The 26,723-nt window shown below is 34.5% G+C and overlaps 1 protein-coding gene across 7 annotated transcripts in view; it reads left to right on the top strand.

The window, feature by feature from the left end:
- Positions 1-26,723, top strand: part of LOC121672769 (diphthine--ammonia ligase-like) — a 90,869-nt gene that overhangs the window by 45,780 nt on the left and 18,366 nt on the right. For all 7 annotated transcript variants that reach the window (XM_042045594.1, XM_042045592.1, XM_042045593.1 and 4 more), the window contains exons 5-7: positions 88-206; positions 14,365-14,426; positions 20,594-20,688. In XM_042045594.1, the coding sequence (XP_041901528.1) occupies positions 88-206; positions 14,365-14,426; positions 20,594-20,688 (276 nt within the window). The remainder of the gene's footprint in view (positions 1-87; positions 207-14,364; positions 14,427-20,593; positions 20,689-26,723) is intronic.

The raw sequence follows: 26,723 nt of genomic DNA, 5'->3' as shown, positions 1-26,723 counted from the left end.
TTTCAGGGTAGGAAAAGAATTTTACATGAATAATGTTGAGTAAAAGCATAATACTTTGCTTTATCCGATTTATTGTTTGTTTTTAAGGTGCAGAAGGCTTAATCTTCAGCCTTTAGCTTACCTCTGGCATTGGAACCAGGAAATACTGCTTAAAGAAATGATATCATCTAACATTCAAGCCATAATCATAAAAGTGGCAGCTTTTGGTATGTATTCAGATTCTGAGCAATATTGTCTACTGAAATTTCCTGTGGCCAAATCGACAACATAACAGAGGAACACAGAATTTTTGTTCTATGTTTTAGGATATGAAATGTTAATATCAAGAAAATTATGAAAAATGGCTCAATAACAGTCCGGATGTCTGAATGATTAATTTAACAGGATGCAATTCATTCTTAAAGGAGATGTGGAAAAGCTGGAAATTAATTCTTCCTTACATTAAATTCCCCTCATAATTTTTTTGTTCTGGTTTGTTTTTGATTTGCAGTAAAGATGCATGCATAATTCAGTAGTTCACAGTATTGTCATTTATAGATGATGCAGGCTAGTGACAATATTATAAAGCAACCATGAAAGTTTTAATAGAAATACATCAAGTTAATATCAAACAACATATAACTATGAGGCCAAAGTATTTTGTGTAACAGCAGTCTTGGAGTTGGTAAATCGTAAGAGCGAACAAATAATCCATCATTGCCTCTAAATTGTTTTTGGTATTTTAAATGTAGTTCTTTAGCATACCAGAAAATCAGTCTTTTCATTGTCAGCTATATAGAATCAAGTTTTATAGTGAAGCAAATCAACATAAAAGTTAACCTATCTGTTTATTGCTTGAATGTAAGGATAAGGTCAAATGAAGTTTTATAAGAAGGCTTATGGAATTATGTGCTCTAAAAGCCTAAGGAACACATGAGAAACGTGCTACTAATACAATATATTCATTTCAGGCCTCTATGCAGTTTTCTGTTTCAGAGTAGCAAATGAGTTTTTTAAGCATAAAATGTGACCAAAGGACCTTTTCTTTTGTGGTTGACTATAAATTTGTGGTCCTCTGTAGCAAAGAATGGTTTGTATCATACAAGTGGCATCAATGATTAAAGATCTATGTTTGGAAGATAGTGTTGCATAATCTTTCATTAGAAGTTTGATGGCTGGTTTACCTGGGCAACTTTCCCATCAAATACCTAATCTCTCTTTCTTTTAAAGAATGCTTTATAACAAAGTAATTTCTCCATCATTATTAACCAAGAATTGAATTATAATCCCTTTAGACTGGATGGATTCCATTAATTTTTTAAAATTAATTATTTTTTTAAATTTTATTTATTTATTACTCTTTTTCTGGTATAGTTTCTAACTAGTTTTTACATTGTCACTATGATGGTCTCACTCTATCATTCTGTAGGATCTGCTAGGGCTGAGAGAAGGATTAGAATGATTAGAAATACCACATACCCTCATTCATTTACAGGTAACAAGCAATGTAATTTAGTAGTGTTTTCCTGAATTTCTGGAGGTCAGTTACAAGTACATAGGAATGGAATGCCATGTTTTCTACTACAAAACATTTGGTTTTAAATTGGAAAAAAAAAGAAATATACCATTTTTAAATAATAGTTTTCAGGCCATGTAAAGTACATTTATATATTTATGTTGTATTTCCATGAAATAGAATGCTTTCGTTGCTTATACTGGCATGAAGAAAAAAATAAAGTCCACAAAGCATATGTAACATGTTTTTTCACATCAGACTTATTTTTTTACAGAAAATATATGATTCAAATAATAGATAAAACTGTTTCCCAAATAGACATCATTGATGACCTGCCATGCCTGAAGCAAGATAAGTTTGTCTTTTGTATTCTACAGTCTTAAAAAAACTTAAAATGTACTAGTTAGTGCACAAAGAGTGCTTTGTGGGCTATTCATTGGAAGAGCGAATACCATAAATACTTGTAGATAGCAATTAGATAGAAAATCACTCCAAGTTATTTTTCCTTTTTATTTTTTTGGCTACAGGTAAAAGAAAGATCTTATCAGAGTCAATTTCTCACCTGCCTTAGGCAGACATAATTAGATGTAAGCAAATTTAATGGAGCTTTTGTGCTCTGGGGCCATTCTGTAATGCTTTAATAATTGCATGCCTTATTAAAGTGGATTTAAGGTATGAAGGCTGTTCAACATATCAAGTGGCAAAGAAGATAAGATACAGTTTAACTTTTTGCCTTTTAGATTAATAATCAAAGCTAAACTGCAATGAAAATATTTAAAATAACAGATTTAAGAGTCTGAGGGGGTAATGCATTAGGTGATACATTGTACAGTTGTTAATGCAAGAAGCAAATCTGTAACCTGAGCTTGACATTCATCAGCACTGGCATACTTGTACACCCGACTTGTCCTGTTTTCCATTAACTCAGTGCCAGTATTGACAAGGTAAAAGCCTGTCATTTTATGTGGAAAGCACATAATTATGCAAGTAAATGAGCATTAGTTTAGTACATTTCCCTGAATCCACCATTACAAATTAATACCATAAACTTTGCCAGAGGCAAGAGTTTTCTATCTCAGAGTAGTGTAGTTTTCCAGATGGGATGCCAATTGCTCTCACTTATATGCAAAAAAAGTATTGTTAGCAACCTTTTTCACATGCCTTCTGTTGATCTATAAGTAGATCAGCTTTCTTTCCTTTAGAGTGTATTTCAGAGGCTGTAATGATGAGAGAAAAACATTCCATGATCTAGCAGCAAACCTGAGCACTATATATGTATGTATAAAACCCACTTTTGAATATTACCTTTAGTGCCATTTTCTTGCTGCTAAAGATACCTGTATGATACATCATACTTTTGTCTTTGAAATATACTTTGAATATTTCCACTATTTAGTAAAATACAGAAATTCAGAATGAGGTTACTCAGTAATAGCTAAAATTGAAGCTGTTGTTGATTGTTTTTAACATGTTTATGCCTGAAATTCCAGTAATATCCATTGCTCATGTGACACATTGTAATATGGCACTGTGTAATAGAACAATTGTGTAATATAAAACAGTAAGAAGATGCATTTTTTTACCTCCTTCCTCTTTGGCTGTGTTTTACAGATTACCTAATACTAATTAACTTGCAGAGTATGCATAACAGATTCAACTTTAAATCTTGGTAATTTTGTATGTTGGTCTTAACTGTGCCTCATTCTAAAGTGAATTGCTTCTACAAGGTGTAATACACATGTGGAAGTGAGGGAAGGAGGAGGGTTACATTTGGAAGGTATCTTTGAGTTCTTTAGTAAAACTTGATGTTCAAATTTATTTACTTTTAGTTTACTTATATAGTTAACTATACCTAAATCTTGGTAAGTATTAACACTAAAACTTAAGCACTGCTATACTTTTTAAGCTATGAAAATCTTTATTTCTCATATATATGAGAATATACTTGAAGTTGATTTTATGTCATACAGTCAAGTTTGTCCTCAATGTTTCTAGATTTCTTGGAAGTTTCAAAAGTAACATTTATATTGAGTAAGTTTTCTAAGTGCACACTTGTTACCTTGAGAATGGGGGGTTGTGTGGAATAGCTTCGTCAATGTTTCAGTCAAAGTCAGAATATAAGCTCAAATTCCTATCTTTTAGGGTATTAATATGCATTATTTACCATGTCCTATCTGTCAGGAAATCCTAAGTTCCTTCACTAAAATGAGCTGTCTGTAGTAAGTATATTTAACTTGAGCCTCCTTCAGTGTGAGAAGATATTGATGCTTTCTTCACATGGTCCTAGAAAGTTGGTATACTCCTGCTATTCACGGAATCCACTATCCTGATAGTTTACGGATGTGTATGCTCTTGTATAGGAGTTTTTAATTGAAAAAGAGAGAGTATTACTTCCTAGTATAATGATCTATTATTTAAACCCAGCCACCTCGGTGTCTATGTTACTCTTTATTTGTATGCCTCTAGTGTACAGAAGTGCAATCCTGACTGACTGAAATTGATAGCCATACTCCCATTAATTTTCACAGAGGTAAGATTTACTTTTAAAGAACTACATTAAAGAAGACCTGGCACCACACAGTTCCTGAGGGTGTAATTTAGTGTACAGATAAACTGATCTAATAGTAAGGTGCTGCCAAAAGGTCGATCTTTCCATCCCACTTCTATCTGACTCGTCCAAACCACAAGTCTCTGCTTGTTTCTGCCCCTGTAAAGGCTCCAGTGTTTTTGTGGCTGCATAGAGGTGATCCAGCAGGATCTGCTTTTTTGTCAGTGCAGGGAACTTGCTCTTTAGAAACCACAGCTGCATGGAGGACAAAACTCTCTCTTTCAATAGAAAGCTTACTACTAATTTGGGTTGGCTGCAATGTCAGATCATATCCTGAAGTAAAATTGGTGGTTGTGAGTTTTGTCTGAGCACATCATCTGTGTAATGGAGAGGAACAGTGTTCTTTGAAAATGTGTCTCTAGTTTTTAGTACAGAGCAATTTTAAAGTAATTTTGAGGAAATTGAAGGAACTTGTTATACCATCACAGGGGAAGATACTTGCTTCCTCTAAATATTATTTTAAAATTCTCAGACCATTCACAAGCATAACAGAAGGAATTGAGTAACATTTTGTTAAGAAATCAATATTAGATCGCAGTTGCTCTCTTACGTATTGTATAGTAAGGATTGTTACTTGCTTATTGCTTAGTAAACTAAACATTGACATTATTCTTATCTAGTTCAGTTTATTTACAGGTGATCATTCCACTGCTTTCTTCCTTGGGCAGCTACCAGACACTGGAGCTGTAGGAGAATCTATTACATTCTTCACATTTGCTCCTGATAACATTCTGTTTTATTAATATGAAAAACACTGATTTACTAAAGTATGGATAAGGATCTAGTATCGATATCCAACTGAGATGGGCAAAAACTCTCTAACAGTTTAAAGTTAGAAAAGTGTATGTTTATTGGCGCCAGACAGCTGCGTGGAATAGTTTCCGAATACGCAGTGTCAAAGTATAGATGGTTTCAGAGTCTATTTATCCACAAAAGTTATGAATATCTGAAATACAAATACATATTTATAACAATGACCCCTCCTATTCTCCGCTTAATGTCATTAAGCATGCATAGTATAGTTTTTAAATTGAGTCAGTGGTCATTATTAATTGAGGAGTGGTCTTAGGGATAAAGGAATAATGGTCTTCCTCACTTTAAACTTTCCACCTTTCTGGGTTTTGACAATACAAATGGCCTCTTGGGGAACATCCAGTTTCTTCCTTATGACTTCTGAATAGTATCTAGATGGGAAAAATTAGCAATTGTTTAAATTTCTTTAGATGTATTTATCAATGTTTTCTGGTTCTCATTATAAACACAGCTACACAAATATAGAAAGACAATTAATTATCTGCAACTTAAAAGCTTATTTCTAACTTAATTCTTATTAACTCTTAATCTGAGCTGGACTTACTTCCTCTAACTAATTCTAACAAAACTAATCTTTAACTAAAATCTTAGAATCTTAATGTTTCTTTTAAAGTCTGTGTTTCAACACTTAGAATCATAGAACTATTAAGGTTGGAAAAGAGCTCCAAGATCATCAAGTCCCACCTTCAACTGAATATGATTATGCCCACTAAATTGTTGTAGGGCTAGGTTTAGTTTTGCAAGCTGCAGCTTTCCCCGGGAGCTCAGCAGAGCTGCTTAGGGCAGTGCGACCATTTCGCCCTCCTGTAGTCCATTTTGGATGGCTCCACAGTTTTGCTCCATCTAGCTATCAGCTCTACAACACAGTGACGGTGAAGGAGGCAAGAAGGGTCTCCCCATGAGGGTTTCAGTGGACTTTTAATAGTTACATCTTGTCCCAACGACCCCCAGAGGCAGAGAGGCCTCATAATCCCGGTTTTCTCAGATTGCAGGGGTGGTACATGGGCAGAGTTGGGGTACAGGAACCAATAGGGAGGACCCGAGGGAGTGGCCAGGGCTAAGGGCAGGGGAATGTGGCAGGGGGAACAATGTGAAAGGCATTTAATAAATGAGTCAGTGGGAAATACAGCACCACACTAAATCATATCGCAAAGTGCCACATCTACACATTTTTTAAACACTTGTTTTTGGAACGCTTACTCTGTTTATCATAATTGAAGTAAAAGATAAAATGACTGATAATATTTTTCAAGTCCTGTCAAATTTTAATGCTTGTCTATTCCGTTAGGGATAATGTATTCTAAAACTAGCCTTAATTATCCCTGCGCAGTGTTAAAGTATTATCTTGTGTACACGTGTGACCACTTTTAATTCATTTTAGTTTTAATGTTTTTCAAATTATAAATTTGATAAATTACTTATGATGTACTTTGGGAAAGATGTTCTTACTAGTCTTTTCCCCCTTCTAAATCTTCTTTCCTAGCTAGCATATGGTGTCGTCACTGAATTTTCAAACAAATCTTCCATAACTTAGTTGTCCCTTTAGAGTTTAAGTGCATTTGACACTTTTGCCCTAGGCTTGTTCCATGATATGTTTGTCTACTATCTCATTTATCTCGGTAATTCCTGTTATTTATGATTTAAAAAAAAATATACCACACCTGTTTGTTCACCAGACATTGTATGAAAAGACTTGGGAACACTTATGAAAACAGAGGAGCTATTTTATCTCAAGCCTTTTTTTTCCTGATGGAAAAGATTCACATGGGAAAATATCAACACAGATAAATAGAAATTGTATGTAAGACTGGAAATAAAAAAAAAAATTAGCTTGGGATTTGAGATGTGATGCAAAAGAGATGAGTAAGAGAAAAGAAAACTAGGAATGGACTTCAAGTAAATAAAAAGTTTGATTCATAGTTGAAAGTTTAGAGAAATAAGATGAGAAAATACTCTTTGCATTTGGAATGTTATTTGCCTTGATGCATGTATATGATTGACAGATACTTTGTTACCAGTGCAAGATGAGGTTTTGGAAAGAGATTTTAGCACATATATAATGTATAAAGAAATGTTTGAAAATAAAGTGTGCTACAGAAAAAGAAGAAATGAGAATTTCCACAAGTCCATTTAGAAACAAGTTAGAGAGAAATATGATTCCCTCTTTGCTAACCCTTGAGCCTATACATTGGAAAATGGGAAGGATATTGTTATCATAATCGATAACAGGAGTTAGAAGGAAGAGTAAGGGAATGTGCCTGAAAACAGAAAAGTAATTGAAAGTTGACATTTTCGAGTGCTTCTTAAGGAGATGTCACAGACAAAGTAGGAGAGAGATGGCTTAAAAGTGGAAAGATCACTTTGTAGTTTGGGGAGATCCCATCACCTAAAGGAAAATTTAAATGGAAGCAGCAGGCTAAGAGCACACTATTAGGCATTTAAAGCGAAACAGGAAAAGTATGGCTTATAGTGAAAAAGAAGAATAGTCAGAGAACTTGGAGCTGAAAAATAGTGGAAGAAAAAGAACTTAGTAAGAGATATCAAAAGCAGAAATAATCTTAACAAAATGAAAATCAAGAGGTACAAATGGTATATTTTTAATACTAGAATATTACTTGCTGCTCTTTAATGTTTGATACAATTTAAGTTCTAGATGCCCATTGACTTTACAGACTTATGTGCTGAAACAGGACATAAACCTTTAAAGGCATATCTGTGTAGTTAAAACCATAGATGTTTGCTTTTCAGGTCACTCTGAGTTGAAGTTTTGAAGGACTTCTTGTCCTTTATTTCTGCTCTGGCCTTTTACTCTTTTGCAGGTGATCTATTGATCTTCCCTGTCAGAAGCCTCTGCTGATTCATTTGGGGATTGTGGCTTTTTGAAGGTTTATAACTTCTCTGTGTGGGGATGGATTTAATAAAAATGACACAGATTTTACTACTTGCATCATGCCTCTTTCTCTTCCACTGAATGAAATTTCAATTATTTTCTACAAGGCTTACTAGAATTAGAACTGTTCAAAGTATGAAATACCTGAATTCTCTAACAGGGACAAAGTAGCACATATTTTTTTATTCACACACATTTTTATTTATGTGGTGCTAAATTGGTTTAACAATTTGAATTAAATAGATTAATAAGCAAACAATGCTCTTATGAAATTCTAATAAAAAAATTATGTCAGGAAAGTCGTACATATGTGCCTGTATGAGCTGAAACTTTAATAACTTTTGATTTAAGTTTTTTAAGTCCATTAAAAGTCTTGAGAAGAAGTTGACTCCGGCATTGCTTTAAATGAGATGAGCCATTTGCTGTCTAGAGTCTTACATTTGATTAAAAGTAGTCTAATGCTGCTGTTCAGCAATTCTGCCACAATCTTTTTCATACTACAAACATTTTAGAGAAGAAATTTCTGAAATTCAACAAGGGCAAATGCAGGGTCCTGTACCTGGGGAGGAATAACTCAGTGGACCGACCAATACAGGCTGGCAGCTGAGCTGGTAGAGAACAGCTCTGTGGAGGAGGACCTGGGGGTCCTGGTAGACAACAAACTGTCCATGAGCCAGCAGTGTGCGCTGGTGGGCAAGAAGGTCAATGGTTGTCCTGGGCTGCATTGTGAAGAGCATGACCAGCAGGTCAAGGGAGGTGATCCTGTCCTTCTACTCAGCCCTGGTGAGGCCATTTCTGGAGTGCTGTGTCCAGTTCTGGGCTCCTCAGTACAAGAGAGACAGGGAGCTCCTGAAGAGGTTCAGTGGAGGGTGACAAAGATGCTTAAGGGTGTGGAGCATCTCTCTTACAAGGAAAGGATGAGGGAGCTGGGCCTGTTCAGCCTCAAGAAGAGACTGAGATGACTAAGTCATCTCAGTGTATAAGTGTCTGAAGTGGGGGTGCAAAGAGGGTGGATCCAGGCTCTTCTCAGTGGTACCGAGCAACAGGACAAGAGACAGTGGGAAGAAACTGAGTCACAGAAAGTTCCACATGAATATGAGGAAGAACTTCTTTACTGTGAAGGTGACCGAGCACTGGAACAGGTTGTCCAGAGAGGTTGTGAAGTCTCCCTCACTGGAGATATTCAAGAACTGTCTGGATCAAGCCTGTGTCGTGTGCTCTAAGATGACCCTGCTAGAGAAGGGAGGTTGGATCAGATGACCCACTGTGGTCCCTTCTAACCTGAGTCATTCTGTGATTCTGTTATTTTGTAAAAGAATCTGATGGAAAATATTGCCTTGTTATGTGATGAAAGTACAAAATTTCTTCAAAGATTTATTGAGGTTTCTGTTCTTGAAATGACACAGCTAAATTGCTTTGAATCCTAGATTTAACTAGAACACAAACATCTTTGATGTTAAAAAAAAAAACAAAACCACATATAACACTGTTTCTATAAAAAGTTTTGGATCTTTTTACCTCTTAGAATTCTAAAATTTCAGGACTTCAGACTAACCTAGTTTAGAACATACTTAAGGAATGTTCAAGATGGAGGATGAACTGAGATCCTAATTAAATGGCACTGGAAACATATGCTAGAACCACTTTGGGATTAATGTCTTATAACTTTATTGCTTAGCTTGAAGAGAGTTACTATAGCTACAGGTTCCATCCATGTACAATTCCTACACTGGATAAATTATCACATAGAAAAAAAAAAGCAAGGAAAAAAAGAGAAATAGATACATAATCAAGTCACATGAATTTTCCTCTTTTATACAATAAATTAGAAGTATATTCATCTCAGATCTTTTAGAGGTGCAGTAATACCCAGTATTTATTGCACTTGTCGTTACTTTTATACAAAAATTCAGCAGTTTTTGTAATTTTTTTTTTCCTTTGGAAAAGGAAATGCAGGGTCTCCATCCAGTTCACCATTGTTCACACAGTCTTTCATGTGTGAAAGTTTTGAGGAAGTTAAGAATGAACCTGTCAAGTTATGCTAGCAGACAAAATGTTCACTTCTCAGCTCTTCGTAGAAATGAAAGCTAAATATGACAACAGGAATAATTTACCTCAAGGCAATTTAAGGTATAGATTTACAATTCAAGAATATCTGTGTGGCATGTGCATTCCTAGTTGGTGAAGGTTATGAGACATTCCTGCACCCCTACAGAGTAAGCCTGTGTTATCAGCTAATACTGTTGCGTATGTGCTTTTTCTGTGTTATTAGAAGGATTCTCCTGTATTCTGCACTGTGTAAAGAATGATCCTCCTTCTGAAAATCAGTGATTTCGTATTGTTTACTTAGAAAAAAAAAAAGACACATTTAAAACAGAGGAATTTACCTTCAAAAATAATCCTGTTTTCTCTGCTCCAGTTCTAGCAGTGGTTGCTTTTTCCTTTATACTCTTTTTCTTTTTATATGTATTTCTTTACCTTATGGGTCCTATCATCTTATTGTTATCCCCGTTTTCTTTATGATAAAGAGAATGAGATGAAAGAGATTAGTTTTGGTTCCAGAAAATCAAAGTATTTAATTGCCTCTTTTCGTATTCAAAATTCTAAATAATTCTACTCTTGGCGAGCAGCTGATTAGGATCTTTCCAGAAACTTTATTGTGCATTATACAGCTCTACACCATCAGAAGTTAAGTCTTAGTCCCTGACATTCATAATGATGACAGTTATTCATCTTCTCAACATTACTTGTCAGGAAGTCAGGAAACAAAAGGGAACTTCATGTTGCTGTAACTTTAAAATAGGTTCTATTTTTTTTCTCGAAAAGCCTATCCTAATTCTATGGATATGATATTTCAAGAAGAATATGATAATAGCAGTTTTGGAGATTTGTTTTTAACCTTACTTTGTGGAAGAAGTCTGTGAGTGAGAAGATTAACTTTTTGAATTGTAAGGTTGATTAGTCAGGGAAGGATAGAGATTTTTCCCCTACATTATCGACAGATAATGGTTAACTCATACATTATTGATGTGTGTGTGTGGTAGTGATTCTTTTACAATATGTTCATATGTTATGGGTTAGAGTTTGGTTCAATGTAGCTTTCAGAAGACCTTTATGTACCACCATTTCTTAAAACCTGTAATTATGATTTATTTTTACTTATTTGAAATTTTATTAAGAAGTGAAGATAGATTTTTTTATTTTAAAATACTTTCTTAAAAATACAGACAATGTAAAAATTCTGAACATGTATAAAACGTTCTTGTTAGTCAGATAAGGCTTTAAAATGTGGATTTTATTAGCTGAATGCAATGCCATGAAAATGTAACTTGGATTTCTAATGGTCTTGATAAATGCAAGTAATATCAGGTAGTTGCCCCTCAAGTGAGGGCCTCATGTTACACTAATACATATGTACAAAGTGAGCCATTTAAAATATTGTTCCTTTGCATAAGTCAACAGTAGTGAAATACCTTTTAGTAATGTTATTTTTTTCACCATACAGCAAAGCCATGAGTTTCTGCCCCAATCTTTTGACATTGCTACAGTTCTCTACAACACTTGTGGCTGTGCATAAGAGCATTCTGCAACCATTGTTTAAATTTGCAGGAAGGAGTTCTGCTCCTGTCAGTGGATTTATCAGGAATTGCAGATGGAGTAGCAATTACTTTGAAGTGATTATACCATTTGTGCTATCACTTACTGATTTTACAGTAAAACTAGACTACAGTAAAACAATTTTTTTTACTGAGCACTGTTAAAAACAGCATTATCAAATTTTTTGAGATGTTTCTGTCATCATGTACTGGTCTACCTCAAAGAAATAAAGCCCCACGTGCTCTCTTGGCAGCACATAATAACTTGATGGATGTAGTTCAGTTGGGGAGTTAAAAATGCATCGAAAATAATGGGCCATAACATTCTAGGGTTAACATTTATTCATAGATGATGCAATTAAATAAAACAGGCATTAACTTCAAGGTCAGTCAGTGAAGTAATAAAAGTGAATATTTTAATTGAATTCTAATTGCTTCCCATTGATACATGCAAGTTAAATAAAATAGATGTCAGTGCTGCAAATTATAGTTCCCTTCCTAATTAATTTTTAAATTCTACATAGAGTCATCCAGGTCATGGACCTTGTTGTTGGTTTATGTATCCATTCAGCTTTCTTCACACCTAGTTCCATTGAAGAAAAATTTGGAGGATGTGGTACCAAGAATTTACAATACATTGTTCGTTTTACTCTAAGCCATTTTAAGAATCTGAATCAATGAAGAAAAATGTACCAAATAGAAGTATAGATTTAAAATAACTGTTTTGTAAGTATGGTTCCAAATACTTTATTATACTAATTGTAGCAATAGACATACAGCTTCATCTATGCATGTTGTAGAGATTTGAGATGTGGATTACTGATCCTGCAAATTGCAAGTGATATTGGTTCTTGATGCCTTTACCAGACAGTCTCTATTCACTCACAATACAAACCTATTGGAAACTAAAAGAAATAATATTTTTCAAGAGAAATACAAGCTGTCCAAAACCAGAATTCTGCAGAGAAACAGAAAGCATACATTGCAGTTTCCCAGATTTTCATGTAGGTGTGGGATATTACTAAAGAGTATACATAGACAATTTATTTGTATTTCATAAACTATTTGTATCATACTTTCTTTTAAATTATTGGTTTGCATTCATTACAGGACAGAACAGAAGATATATCCATATTATCAAAGAGAACCTTGTGAAAGAAGCAATATGTTAGTGTGTCTGGTTCTGACAACTTTTTCCCTTCTCATATGTTTGTAATGTATCCCTTGGTTTAAATTTAGAGGAAATCAATCTGATTTTATCAAGGAGAGAGAGGTTGCTTGTCTTAGAAAAGTAATTATATTAAAGGAAGAATGTTAATGTAAATGTGTGAAATGGTACTGTAATAGAGTACTCATTTGTTTACTTCAAGAGAAATTGCTTGTTTGGCCTTATACCTATCCTGTTATGATCCAGGACAGAATGCTAACCTGATGTATGTTGGAAGAGATCACCAAAACCTCTCGAACTATTGAAATTAAATTAATATATTTCAAAACTATTTCCCCAAGACTTAATTATCATTATCATAGATCTAGCACACACATTTTTCATCTGTTAATAAAAAGCAATGAACCAATAAGAAAAAGAAATAGAGGGAGGAAAAAAACTCAGTCTTTATTAACTTTAATTATTAAGCAGTTTTAAAAGCATTCGCTTAGATAGTAAGGGAATTTTTAATGTGCTTTAATGAAATATTTAAAAACTTTCTTAGTGTTTTGAAATCTCATTCACTCTAACTTGTTTTAGTTTCACAGGAATTTAAATATACCAAGATCATGATTGTAAAAATTAAGAGACATATTAGCTATTTTAACTCAGCAATGACTTTGCAGTGTACTGTACATTTATATAACAGCTTTCATCATCAACAATCTAAAGTGCTTTGCAAGGCACATATTTCAGAAATTGCTTCAGAATGGGGTAATTTTGGTGGCAGCTCTTTAATGATACCTATTATTGTATAAAGCAGTAGAGTAGGGAAAAATAGACAAAGTACAGTATAAAGAGAAGCCCAAATCACAATAATTAAGAGTAGTAAAAAATGAGATAACTGAAAATTTCTCAGTGATCCTTCACTTTCAGGAGTTACCATTTTCTTTTTTCTCATTTGCTTCATATGGTAAGACCTTTTGACCACTTTGTATCAAATGCAGCTAGCATATTTTTTTGGTTGAAGATGTCAGCTCTTGAAACAGTTGTTCCTGGATTATTTTATCCCACTACTCATTTTTGCCAGTTACTTGACTCATCTCTGAGAAGTGACCATTAACTGCCATGAGCTGGCCAAACTCAAAATGTCAAGAAGTTGAAATAGGAATACAGAGGAGCAAGTTAGAGTAGATATCAAATGTTAATAGGCCTTACTTTTTTACAAAGAAAAATAAATCAAAACGTAGACATCATACAGAATATTTTGTGATGGATCAAAACGTACAGCATTCAATACATTCTGTATATCTGAGTTTTCTTGTATCTCCATCCTTTTTAATCTTACATTTTATATGTGAGTAAAACACACAAAGACTGTGATTTGGCAGAGGAAGTTTTCATTATGGAAAACACTCTCTGTCCCTTCCAGTTGCAGAACTATAAAAAAAATTAAATTGTATTTTAATTTAGTAGGTAGCCAATAGAGGCAATATCCTTGTAGTATTTTTATTATCATGGACCTGTGTGATTACTTCACTGGTTAGTGAAATTTCCAATAAAGGAAAACAATAGCTTTTCCACTTGACGTGTAGTGAAATGGTAACTGGCTTTATTTTTCCACAAACATGGAAACCATTTGTCCAAAGAGGATTAGGGAAAATTCTGACTAAGTGTATTTTCTTCAGGATGGTAATTATTTTAGATAATGGGGAGTTTCTAAGGGGCACATGATATATTTGAAAAAGAAACATTTCTTGATGTTATAAGGGTACTTCATAAGAAATGTTTTTACCCTTTTGGGGTTTTTTGCAGGTTTAGATCCAGATAAGCATCTAGGAAAAACTCTGGGTGAGATGGAGCCTATTCTTTTGGAGGTGAGTATTACTTAAAGGATATTCATATAGTTAAACTTGCAGTTAATAAGTAACACAGGCAGAAATTCAGTAAACTTAACTTAATAAAAAATTACTTACTTTCATAAATTAGGTGCTAACCCAAACCTTAGCTTTGTACACAGAATATAAACCTCTGCTATGCACTTTCGATATGAAAAATATTATTTCTTGACATAGTTCACAAATGGTGTCAGCATCTTTAAAACAAACTAAGGGCATGAAACCTCAATATTGCAGGAACACTAACTGGTGTTATCAATATGATAAAGCTAAATAATTGTGTGTAAGTTAGAGACTTTCACAGCAAGAAATGGCAGTGGCAAAATCATAGGTGATACAAAACTTCCCTGAAGATTCCTATTTGCAGGTTTTCTACCATTTACACAATCAGACTGCAAGCAGTAGGGCCTTTAAAAAGTGGAGTAAGAGGTTTATTCTGACAATGTATTTAATTCTGTGCAAAGGGTTATGTATCCTCAAGCAAGGATAATGCTTGTTGGCAGAGCTAGTAGATTTATTTAAAGAAAAATTATTCAGCTAGGGAAAAGAAAAAAGACCAGATTTTGTACTTGAGTCTTCTTCAAATTTGAGGTAAAAGCATCAAACATCAAGGTAAGTAAAGTTTATGAATAACAGTTCTGAAATTACGTTTTCATGTATTGTTTGTGAAAATGCTGGTTTACCACAATTCCTTGTCCTTGAGCCTGTTAGATACCCACAATGACTGCATGTTTATTAAGAGGGCTCAATGTAACTTTCATCATTCTGGGCTATCTAAATTTCCACAAAATGATCTCCTGAAAATACTTTTCATTGTTAATCTGGGTAGTTACTGGTCAGCCTGGCTTCATAAGTAGTTTTTTTTGGAACACTTAAGGGCACGGCAAACTTGCAGAAGAGAAAGAAAAAGTAATCATAACTTTAAAAATCTCTTTTGCTACTGAAAGATAGTGGAGTTACATAGCAATTATATCTTGAGTTTAATTCCATTTTGTTAGTTATTTACTATAAGGCTGAAGAGGAGAAGATGGGTAATTGCTACTTGGCAAAGCTGAAAAGGAAGAATTAAGGTCCATAACATTCAAATAACCTTACCCAAAGAGATGGTATTGGTCTGTTCTTGAGGTTTGTTGCTTCAGACCTGGAGAATCTGCCCAGAAATCTTCCCCTCCTCCTCCCCGGCCCTCTGCTATGTAAACTAGTTCATATACAATCCCATTCATTATCTTTTTTGGAAGTCTTGTTTCACTTATTTATTTAAATCATCTCAACATTCTGCATTCGCAGAAAGCTTCTGTAATCAAAATTCAGGTTGCAGCCCCAGTGGGGTTGCAGCTGGGTAACTGCTCGCCTCAGTTGAATCAGCAGTCTTGACTTTCTTTAAAACTGTAGCAGCAAGTATTGCAATTTTAATTGTGCTAATAAGAAGTATTCTTCTGCATTTGATTTCACCATCATTCATTTAAAAAAACCCAACAACTTTGAAATCCAAAAGTACCTGGTTTTCTTGGGAATTACGTATATTCTTCATCGTGTTTGATATCTTAACTGAAGTGGTTCTTACTTGGTTTCACTAAAATTATTACTGTCATGGTTTAACTATTCTCAAACCCCACATTTGAAGGTTTTATCTTTTACTGATACAACAGTAAACAGAGCAATGACTGTGACTGCCTAGCTTAAAGTGTACAAATAGGGCATGCTGATGCTGCTTGCAGTGCTTGTCAGGCCATTGCACAACTGATTATTTGTTCATTTGGCTGTTGCTTGTGCATATGTGTGCTATGAAAGTCAAAGCCAGTACAAATATATTGTTTTTACTGGATACTTACTTGGCTTTAAGGCCTAATAAAACCAAATCATTAACTATAAACTGAAGAAAAATACTTAGGCTTATGATGTGAAAAATACTCTTTTGCAAACCAGTGAAGTCTTCAGCATCAGAAGTTCTGGCAGACGGAATGTGGAAACAAAAGAGTTCACAGTTTCCAGTAAGGAGGAGAGATAAAATTTAATATTCTGGCCATACCATATAAAACACCATAATGAATTAATGTTTAGCACTGCACATCTCCAAAAATACCACAGCTTTATGTACTCGTGATCTTTGATTTGTGCACTATTATCTAACCAGTAATTTCAAATTTTACAGTAAATTTGTTTTTCTTGTTGGGGTTTTGGTGGTATAGTTTTTTCCGCTTCTCGTGGATCATTTTTTGGGTTCCTTTGTTGACATCTGATGTTACTTTACACAGCTGTTTATTCAGTTAGGTGTAGGGTATTTTATTACAGTATTTTTCCTAGAGTAGTGTGCAACTTTGTGAGAATTTTTGCAGTTCTGTTTAGAATTAATTAGGAATGTTCTATATGTTCTTCAGTTTTGTTGAATATCTGAATAATTTCAGTTCCCAGAAAAATGAACGTCTTTGATAAAGAGCCACAGCATGTCATATATGTTGAGTAATTCAGGATTTTTAGGCAGTATCTTTTAGCACTTACTCACAAAGTTCAACTTCTCTGGTTCTACAGATCTGGAGATAGAACTCACCTCTCACTTTTTCTTTTTTGTACTAAAAGTTTACTTTACGGAACAGTCAATGAGACCAAAATCAACTTGTATTACTGTAATGCACCTGTTACGATTTGTCTTTTGGAAATATGAGAAATAAACGTGAACTAGTCATTCTCTTTTTAGAAAGAAATCTCTCATTGAGGCATTATAAGAGTGTTAATAGGAAAAAATCCCCAACAAATAAACCCATAACCCAGCCCTGATTCCCTCCACTCCATTATTTGAGTTTGAAAATATCACCTAAATTTCCAGTCGTCTGATTTACTTCATTTTATGTGTACAATAGAAGTTATAGTTACTGACCTAAGGGTGAGGTGGTTTTTCTTCAGTAGCAGCAGAAAAATGGAGGACTAATGAGTGGAGAAAACTTTTTGCAATTTTTTTAACATTACGTACAGAATGTTGAACTTAGGAGTGCAGTGGTGATCTGCCACCCATACTTTTAGCAGGGGTGAATATTACTGGCTCAGGACATTGGCATAGCAGAAAGGAAAGCTTTTGAATTATGGCCTTTTTCTAATTGATAGGTCTTTGATTAATTATTGAGGAGTGGTTGCTAGATAATTGCTAAATTATTAGATTGCTTTCATGTCCCACTGTTCCCTCTGTAACAGGAATCTCAGCTTTTCACGCTAAAGAATTTTCTGTCAACTTATGTCTCAGGGTGTGATCCCACTCTCCTTAGAATTTGTTAATAGAATGGGAAATGGGCATTATGGTTATATTTGTCTTGTACTTCTGGCTGTGCTAATAGGCAGTAGGAAAATGGTTATTTCTGTGCTTGCCTCAAAAGGTGATGAGAACATCTTGATATAAAGAGCATTTCTGTAAATATGAGAGCTTATTAAGTCTTAAAATTTCTATCTGGAAACAAAGTCTTCACTTGAAAAAAGGAAGCACTTGAATTCAAATATTTATCTTTGATTATGAAAGTTAAAAAAGGAAGCATTAATCCTTGTGTTTCATTCCTAAGGTAGGAAGAGACTGTTCTGCAGGTAATGTTTGGACTGGTCATTTATATGTATCTCATTTATATGTATACCCTGTATCTCATTGTGTACTTAAGATAAATTTTGTGCAGTCTAGAAGATGGTTTCATCATAGACTTCTTTTAGAGTTTGAGTAGACTTGAATTACTTGCAATTAGTTATGTTTAATTTGTAAAGTTTCAGTTTTCTGGCTCATCCGAACTAGAAGTCAGATTTAGCAATCATAAAATTTACAGTCCATGCTGTTGTATTATTATTAATGCAGCATCCAATTTGCAAAACCAAATAATCAGTCTTCAAAAAAAGTTAATATTCTAAATGATTAAAAGGCAAAATTCTCATGTCGTTGATGGCATTTAAAAAATATTGCTGCTTTTGTTAAATGAATGTTAAGGATCTGTTCTATGAACTGCTGAATGTCTTTTGTTCCTGTTGACATTTGTGAGAACTGAAAATCCTTTAGCACCTTGTATAATTGGTGTCAAGAATGATACTGAAGCCAGTGACACTGGAAATGAGAATTTCTCACAACAAAGATAGGAGATAGTCTTACATCTTCTGAGTACTCAATAGTAATTGCCAATAATTACTCTAGACACTGTTTACAGGCAGAGCTACCAATTCTGAAAGTGCCTTCTAAACAGTCACTCCATGTATTCACTGTGGAAAGGTTACAGTTAGAAAGATCTTTCCTGGTTTTCTGTCTTTCAGTTTTTTAATAGTTTTCATTAGGGTTTGTTTTTTTTTTCACCTAGAGTAAGAATAAGAGGTTTTCTCTAACTATTTTGTAGGTTGTCTATTCTTGTTGCATCAGCATTAATTATTCCTGATGTATTTGACCTATAGAAACCTTGTTGCCATTGTTGACAGATGGAGTTCTATTTTATGTCAGGAGTGTAATTTTTTGATGAGCACTTGATTAAAGGTTCTCTTTTGCTCCTTTTCTTTGAAAGAAAATGTGAAAGGAAAAATTAAAAATAACTCTCAAAATACTGAAAAAATCTCATTTCCAAAAGAGATTTAGGTTTTACAGCATCAGATAAGTAATATAGACCATTACCAAGATAAGTAATATAAAGCATTACCAAGGTATTGTTTTCTCAGAGCATTTTCCATTTCTGCAAAATAACAGCTGAAGAGGATTCGGGCCTTTGGTTTAAGTAACTGAAGTTATAAACACTCTTTGAAGTTTTAAAATAAAATCTTTGGAAGAGAACTGTAAAATAACACAAACTACATTCAGCTTCAACAATAAAAATACAGTATCATTTGAATATATTAAACAGACTTGCTACGCAAATATTATGGTAACCATATAAAAAATGGAATCTACGATGCATAAATAACCCAGTCTTACGTTTGTCTAAAAAGAAACAGCAGATTTGGAATTATCTTCTAGCCTCCAGATAGACTTTTTCTAACCCTCTCTGATGTTCTGGAGAACTGTATTTCTACTTTAACTGCAGAAGCATCGTGGTTGGGTTTCTGTTCCTCTAAGGAAAAAGCATAAAGGAACCCTTTTATAATAAAGTAAGTATTCCCAAAAGTAACATTAGTGTTTGCAATGGAGTTGAGGACTGAAGTTCAAATTCTCATGAGTCACTTAAAGCAGACTGTTAGTGCTTGCTTAATGTTAAAAAACCTGGACAGGGCTTGGCTTGAATCAGCTACTGCTGTGACACTTTAGAAGGTGATATCACCTGCTGCTGAGGACCTTAATTTCTCCTGCAGATGGGGAGAGGGTGTCCCCATGCTCAGATCTGGTGCTTGATTACTATCTATCAGCACAGTACATTAAAACAGTAGTACAGTGAGCTACTGAGCAGTTGTGCACTCCTTACTCCAGCAAAAGAACTTTGGTTCATGCTTCACAGCTGCTCATTTATAAAGAGGGGATTAATTAAGATAGTCATATCTTGTATTTTGTATGTTTTGGTTTATCTAGTTATGTGTTTAAGTGAGGTATCCAGAGCTTCAGGGATATTCATAAATATAGGTTGATTTAGAAAGTATATTAAGTACAATTTATAAAGGAAACGTCTCTCTCTCTTTAGATCTTGCTTTAGCTTTTTGCTTTTGACTTAGAAAATTCTCATTTGTTTTGTTAGATTTTTTCGAAAGAATATTTACCAAAACATAGAATACAGTTCCTGAATCTTTTGACAAAAAATGTGTTAATTGTATACTTCTATGTGAAGTGCTACTTCTTATGTTGACTCACAGTAGAAGTCTCTCCTACAGGTGAAATAGATATGCTAAAGAAAGTTAGATGAATATGGCCACTGAGAAAGAAGAACTAGGAATCAATTTGTTTATCTGAATATTACAGTGCTAGTTCTACTTAAAATACCACAAATTGGTAATTTTTAGGTCACTGTAATAGGCATACAAAGAAATCAAGAACTGACTGTATGATGTTTGGGTTTTTTCAGCCTTGTAATGTGTAATCTTTTAGAAAGAACACGTGGTTTAACCTCAGCCAGCAACCAGTATGTACTGTACTGTTTTTGAAATTTTCAGCAAAATATGTTTAATAGACTTCTTTAGTGTAATACTTACATGTTTCAATTTCCCTTTTGTGTTAGCTCTCTGAGAAATATGGAGTCCATGTTTGTGGAGAAGGAGGAGAATATGAAACATTCACTCTGGACTGCCCTCTGTTTAAGAAGAAAATAGTTGTGTAAGGAACAGTTTCTTCTATTTCCTTTTATTAAAGCAATGGGAACATCTTAAAATTTAGTTTGAGAAAACTAGAGGTGGTAAGAAGTAAAACATGGAATTGGCAGAGGTAAAAAATGTTCACAGACACATTGTTTAACATTTGGCAAAGTCCTCTAAAAACCTAAATCAATACCTGACACGATGAGGCGTTCATAGAGGGCTATAAACTTTTTAGACATTTGCACTTTCGTTTACTTGCTGATTATGGCCTGCAGTAAAACTGGTACCTATACACTGACACTTTTATCCTTTCATGAAGTGTGAATTGCCTGTAATATTTATCTTTCATTACAGCTCAATTTGATAAAGTGCCACATCAGTAGCCTGTGGGTTCCATTAACTGTGTACGTGTGTGTGTGTGTGTGTATGTGTAAATTTAGTAGCTTAGAATGATAACGATAAACACTTTTCTTCAATTACTAAAGAATATTTTAAATGCAAACTTTGCATGAATCCATCTCAGTTACACTGGATAGTTTATTCCTTTGACATTAATTGCTGAAATCTGTGTAGTGAGCTATGGAAAATATTTGTGTCTTGTTGTTTCTTATTAGCCTGTTAAATAGCTAAGCCTGCTTGCTTCAAGTGAGATATTTTGACTGCTGTTCCTTTTCTGAAGCAAGTAAACAGACCAGCAATCATGTATTGCTGATTGATTCTCAGACATCTTAGTGCAGGTCCAGATTATGGAACACATAGATACGATTAAGGCTTTCATGGTGCAAGTCTGTTTGTTTCACTTTTCCGTAAGACTGAGATCTGTCTGTGTAAGGAATAGAGAACCAAGAACTGTTAGCTCCATTTCATTGCATGGCATTTGGGAGGAGAACATCAATAGACAAAGTGGTTAAAGCATTGGCAGATAATCTGGCAGATACCCACTCAAATACTGGTTGATTATGCCCTTGGTTTGGGATCAACCAAAGAGCAGTTTAAGTAGGAATATATTATAATATATTCTAAATGTATATCTGGCTATCAGTGATATAACTACAGTTCAAGTGACTAGGAAGAGCTGAAACAGAGATGGTCTGGCTGAGTCGTCTTTATATCTCTTGGTAATACTCCAAAATAATAAAAGTTAAAAATAAAAGCACAATAAATACATAAAAGACAAATATTTAAATCAGTGGTTATTTAATAGTAAATATATGGCACAGTGGACTTTTAAACAGTTATTCAACTATTTTTAAATATAGATTTCTGGAATGGAAACTGAATAGCTACACTGGCATTGTGTGTCTCTGGCTTGATGAGCCCTGCTTATCTCTTATACTATTCATGTCATAAAGACATACTCTTTGAGGGGGTCATGCATGTGGAATCTATTACTGTATGAACTTCACAAGAAAAATATTGTGTAGTTTCTTTGTCTTTATCTAAGTTATGGATTTTTTTCTACTTTTTAGTCTTGCTTTTCATATACTCTGAATCTAAACAGACTTTGTAATCATGTTAACTCTGCTAGTAGAGTTTCCAAATATTTACATATCCGTGGTTCAGGTATGCATCTCTCCTGGTTCCGGCTAGGCCAGGTTTAATTTTTTGCAATAGCTGGGAGGCAGCATGGCCAAGGATCCTAATGTTTTTGATACCACCTCACTCATTGGCAGGGTTGAGGCAAAGGGACTCTCTCCCTCTGTCTGAGAGAAGGGGAAGAGTATTCCTTCCAGTTGAAGAAAAGTGGCAGAGGGGGAGCCATCTGTATTGCTCATTGTAGCAGGGTCCTAGGTGAGCGTTTTTGAATATGAATCACTCGCTCTTGTATTCTTTTGTTATTGATACTGTGCTGTTATTGTTCATTTTCTTATCTCACTGTAAGTTTGTCTTAGCCCATGGTCTTGGCCTTTTGTGCCTCAATTCTCAACTCCTTCCCACCACGTGGGGAGAGGAAAACAGGGGCAAGGGAAGTCAGTGAATGAGAGCACAGTGTGGTTTTGGAGAGTCTCAGTGGGGGCACTAAATTTGGGAGTACCATTCCTAAAGCAAGACTACATCCTGATGCAATTTTTAAAACTTAAATGGAGTTGTAAGGATTCCAACTTAAGAGGTTAAAACCTGTCAGGATTTTCAAGATCTCTGAATTCCTGAACAAGTCCAAAACATCTCTGGAGTTAAAAGTTTCTGAGGAAGACACTGAAGAATACTTTTGCCTTCAAAACAGGTGTGATGGATTAACCTTGGCTGGCTGCCAGGTTTTTACCAAGCTCCTCTCTCTCTCCCTCTTTAGGAAGACAGGGAGAGAAAATAAGATTAAAAGGTTTGTAGGTCTAGAAAAGAACAATGTGATGGCTTACCAATTACTGTCATGGGAAACTAGATTCAACTTGGGGAAAATGAATTTAATTTATTGACAAATTTAAATAATAAAAAAAATTAGAATAGTGGGAAGTAAATACACCTTCTCTCCTCACCTTGTTCTTCCCAGGCTTAACTTCACTTCCTCATTCCTGACTTTTCTACATCCTCCCCACTGAACAGTGCAAGGGGATGGAGAATGAAACTGTGGTCAGTTCATAACACTGTGTCTTTGCTGCCCCCTTCTTTTCACACTTTTCCCCTGCTCCAGCCTGGGTCTTCTCCATGGGTTCTTCATGAACTGTTACAGTGTGTGTCCTTCCCACCAGGCAAGTTCTTGAAGAACTGCTCCAGTGCATGTGTTTTCCATGGGGTATGGTCCTTCAGGAACAGACTGCTACTCATGGGTCTTCCATGGGACTCAGTCCTGTCAGAAAGACTGCTTCTGTGTGGGTTTCTGCACAGACTGCAGTGTGTATATCTGCTCTGATGTGGTTCTTTCCGGCCTCCAGGGGAACAACCTGCTTCACCATGGTCTTTTCCACAGGCTACATAGAAGCTGTTCTGACAGTTGAAGCACCTCCTCTCACTCCTTCTTCACTGACCTTGGTGTCTGCAGGGCTGTTTCTACCATGTCTTTCTCACTCCTGTTGCAGCATATTTTCAAAATATGTTATCACTGAGACACCACCAGTGTTGCTGATGAGCTCAGCAAGCATCCCTTGGTCTCTTGTCATAGAGACCACCTCTGAACACTAACCCCTGACACCAAAACCTTGCTACATAAACCTAAGACAACAGGAGAAAAATCTAATACGCCTTTCATTTATAACACTACTTGCAGGTAGTGTTTACACTGGTCAATGATTTTTGCCCTGTTAAACTTGGCAAAATATGTTTCTATGGTATATCCTTGCAAACTAAAGAAATGTGCTGGCTCAGGAAAAAATAAAATACAACCTTGAATGTTACTTACTATGGAGACGTGGGAGTCTCTTTAGCTTAAGACTGTATGACGCATTTTGCTTTTGAATGTTAAGTTGAATTCTTGCCATTCTTCTCTGTCTTCATTAAAAAATGTGCCTCACAAAGGAAGCATGGCAGATTGAGTGAAACATATTTGAAAATAAACAGTACCTAGTAGTGAAAGCAAAATCTTACAACCATAATATTAAACAAGAGTCCGATTGGGTTTTATCTGGTTTTCCCAGGTAGACTATTGTAATCCGATTGTCAGCTTTCTTACTCTCAGTGTTTGAAATGTACCAAGCATTTGCTGTCCTTATGCTGATATTTAAAGTACAATTGATCAACATTTCTTGAAATTTTAAAGATCTATTTCTCATCTATATGAATACCATCTAATACCTACTCTTGTGATAAAGGCCTATTTGTTTATGAAACACAGATTAGTTTGATCTTTTGGAGGGTAAATTGTCACATTTGAAATACTTGGGAAATACAATTTTCCTTTATATACCTTACTATTAGCTCTGTGTTTAGGCTTGTAATTCTAGGTTTGGAGTTAAAAGCAAAATTATAAAATTCTAATTTCCGTGAACATGAGAAAATAGTCATGTTCTGAGAAGCATTGATTGTACTCTCAGACTTGTTCTAACTTGATATATTTGTCCTGTGAAAGTGTTACAGGGTGTTTTAAAATGATTGGATATTTTCTAGATGTCTTGAGACTTCAGATGATTTTGATTTCAAAGCAAATAGCTGATTAAGACAGTTTTTCAACTATTCTTCATTTTTTTCAGTCTTCTGAAAATTTCCTTAACAAAATTCCTGTGTTTCCACTACAATCAAACGTGAATCATCTTATATAGTCAAGTTCCTACTCAAAATTCAGGCTTTTAGTGTGAAATGGCCTTAGATAATTTTCGGGGTCTTTCAAATCACTGTTTTTCATTTTAATCTCTGCTTTTCCTGTGTTTTGAATTGGTTGGGGTTTTTTTACTATTTCCCAAGCTGGATATGACATGTCCAGTTCAGGACTTCATTAGTTTTTTTAATTGGCGACTCACTGGACATAAACAGAACTGCTCTGCTTTCCACCTATTTTTTTGCATTTCCTATTGAACAAGACTGAAAATATTATCAGTTATAATATGTTTGGAGAGGCTGACTGTAAATGAAGTACTTCAGAAAATATATTTTTATACATATTTTAATGCTATTTTCAGCATTGCATAATCAACCTATTGTTACCCATCACCTAAAAAATATTAGCATCTTAAACTAAACTTGAACATATCTGTTATGGTTCCATCAAATACCCACATGTTAGCTGTATATCATAGGATTGCACTTCATACTGAGAAGAAATACTTATGATCTCTTTGCAATAATTTTTGGACAACAAATAAGTACTCAAAACTTCTAAAGTTATTGAACATTAACATAGGTATGAGCTTAGCATCTGCTCTGCTGTACTGGTGAATTGGAACATGCAGGATACAAGTAGGACTGCTTCTTTTTTACTTTGGAGTTAAATTTTTTTTTTACATTTAGTAGGTATTCTTTAAACAGACACATTTAATAACTCTAAATTTTTGGTTTTCTCTTTCTGATATAAGCTTTTCTGTTAATTTAGTTTTGAGTAGTTAATCCATCACTAAAAGGTACTAGATTTCCCCCATGTAGGACTTGAACAATAAGTATGAAATGTTTTTTGAAAATGTACTCAGACACTGAGGATACCCTGGTAGAAGGTACTAGTGGAGTCTTGGTGTCTGCTTTTTATTATTTTTAATTTATTCCTCTTGCTAAAGACTTATTTTCTACCTATTTCTGTTAGAATTAGAAGACACCATGGTCATTTGAAAAGAATAATTTTAATATTAAGGAACTATGTATAAGGTATCTTCTATCTTAAATATAAACAATATTTTAATCATAAAGAATCTTAATAATTAGTCTCAAGAATGAAACTGAGGCATATTTATCAAAATACTTTAAAATTTTGCTTAAAGGGAAGTGGATCTTCTTATGTTAAAGGTTTTTATCATTATTGTGTGATGTTTTGTTATTTTTAAATCCCAAAACACATTTTATAGAACAGATATTTCTGGTAATTTTACACTTTTGTTAAGGAGCTGGGATCTGGACAAAGCTTCAACTGCTTTGAGTTTGCATTGGTTTTATGTGGTATTACTGTAAATCTGTCTATATCATCTCTCTGAACGCTATGAAGGTAACAAGGGCACTGTGGTTTCAGGAAAATTTTGTGTGTCCTTAGCCTTACTTGCAACAATTTTCAGATTTTCTTGTACTGCATCTGAATTTCTCTTATGTTTTCTTTGAGTTTCTCACCTTCTGATGTTTGTTTCTTAGAGCTACCTTTTTCTTAAGTAGTAAAATTGTGCAGATGGATATGACAGATACTGCCTCTTGTGAATCAAAGTGTGACAGATTGTGTCTGTAAAAATGAAAACTAAAATTAACTAATTTGAATCAGCACACAGGAAGTTTAACATTGTTACCAACACATTTGGCATTAAAAAGTTGTGTCTAGTAGTCTTCACTATCAGATGCAAGATGGTTGAATCAGTCAATTTCTCAGTGGGCAAGACTGTAAGTTTTTAATACTTCAAAAACTAATCCATGGAACGTTAAACAAAACAATGGACTTTTGAAAAATCTCCTGTTGATGAAAATTAAAGATTGACATATTAGTCTCTGGGATCTAAA

This window comes from Corvus kubaryi, unplaced genomic scaffold (genome assembly GCF_017639235.1).
Source record: "Corvus kubaryi isolate FWS band 111438036 unplaced genomic scaffold, C.kubaryi_AGA036_p1.0 64949, whole genome shotgun sequence".
Taxonomy (NCBI): Eukaryota; Metazoa; Chordata; class Aves; order Passeriformes; family Corvidae; genus Corvus; species Corvus kubaryi.
The sequence above is the reverse complement of the archived record's forward strand: the minus strand, read 5'-3'. Positions and strand labels throughout refer to the sequence as shown.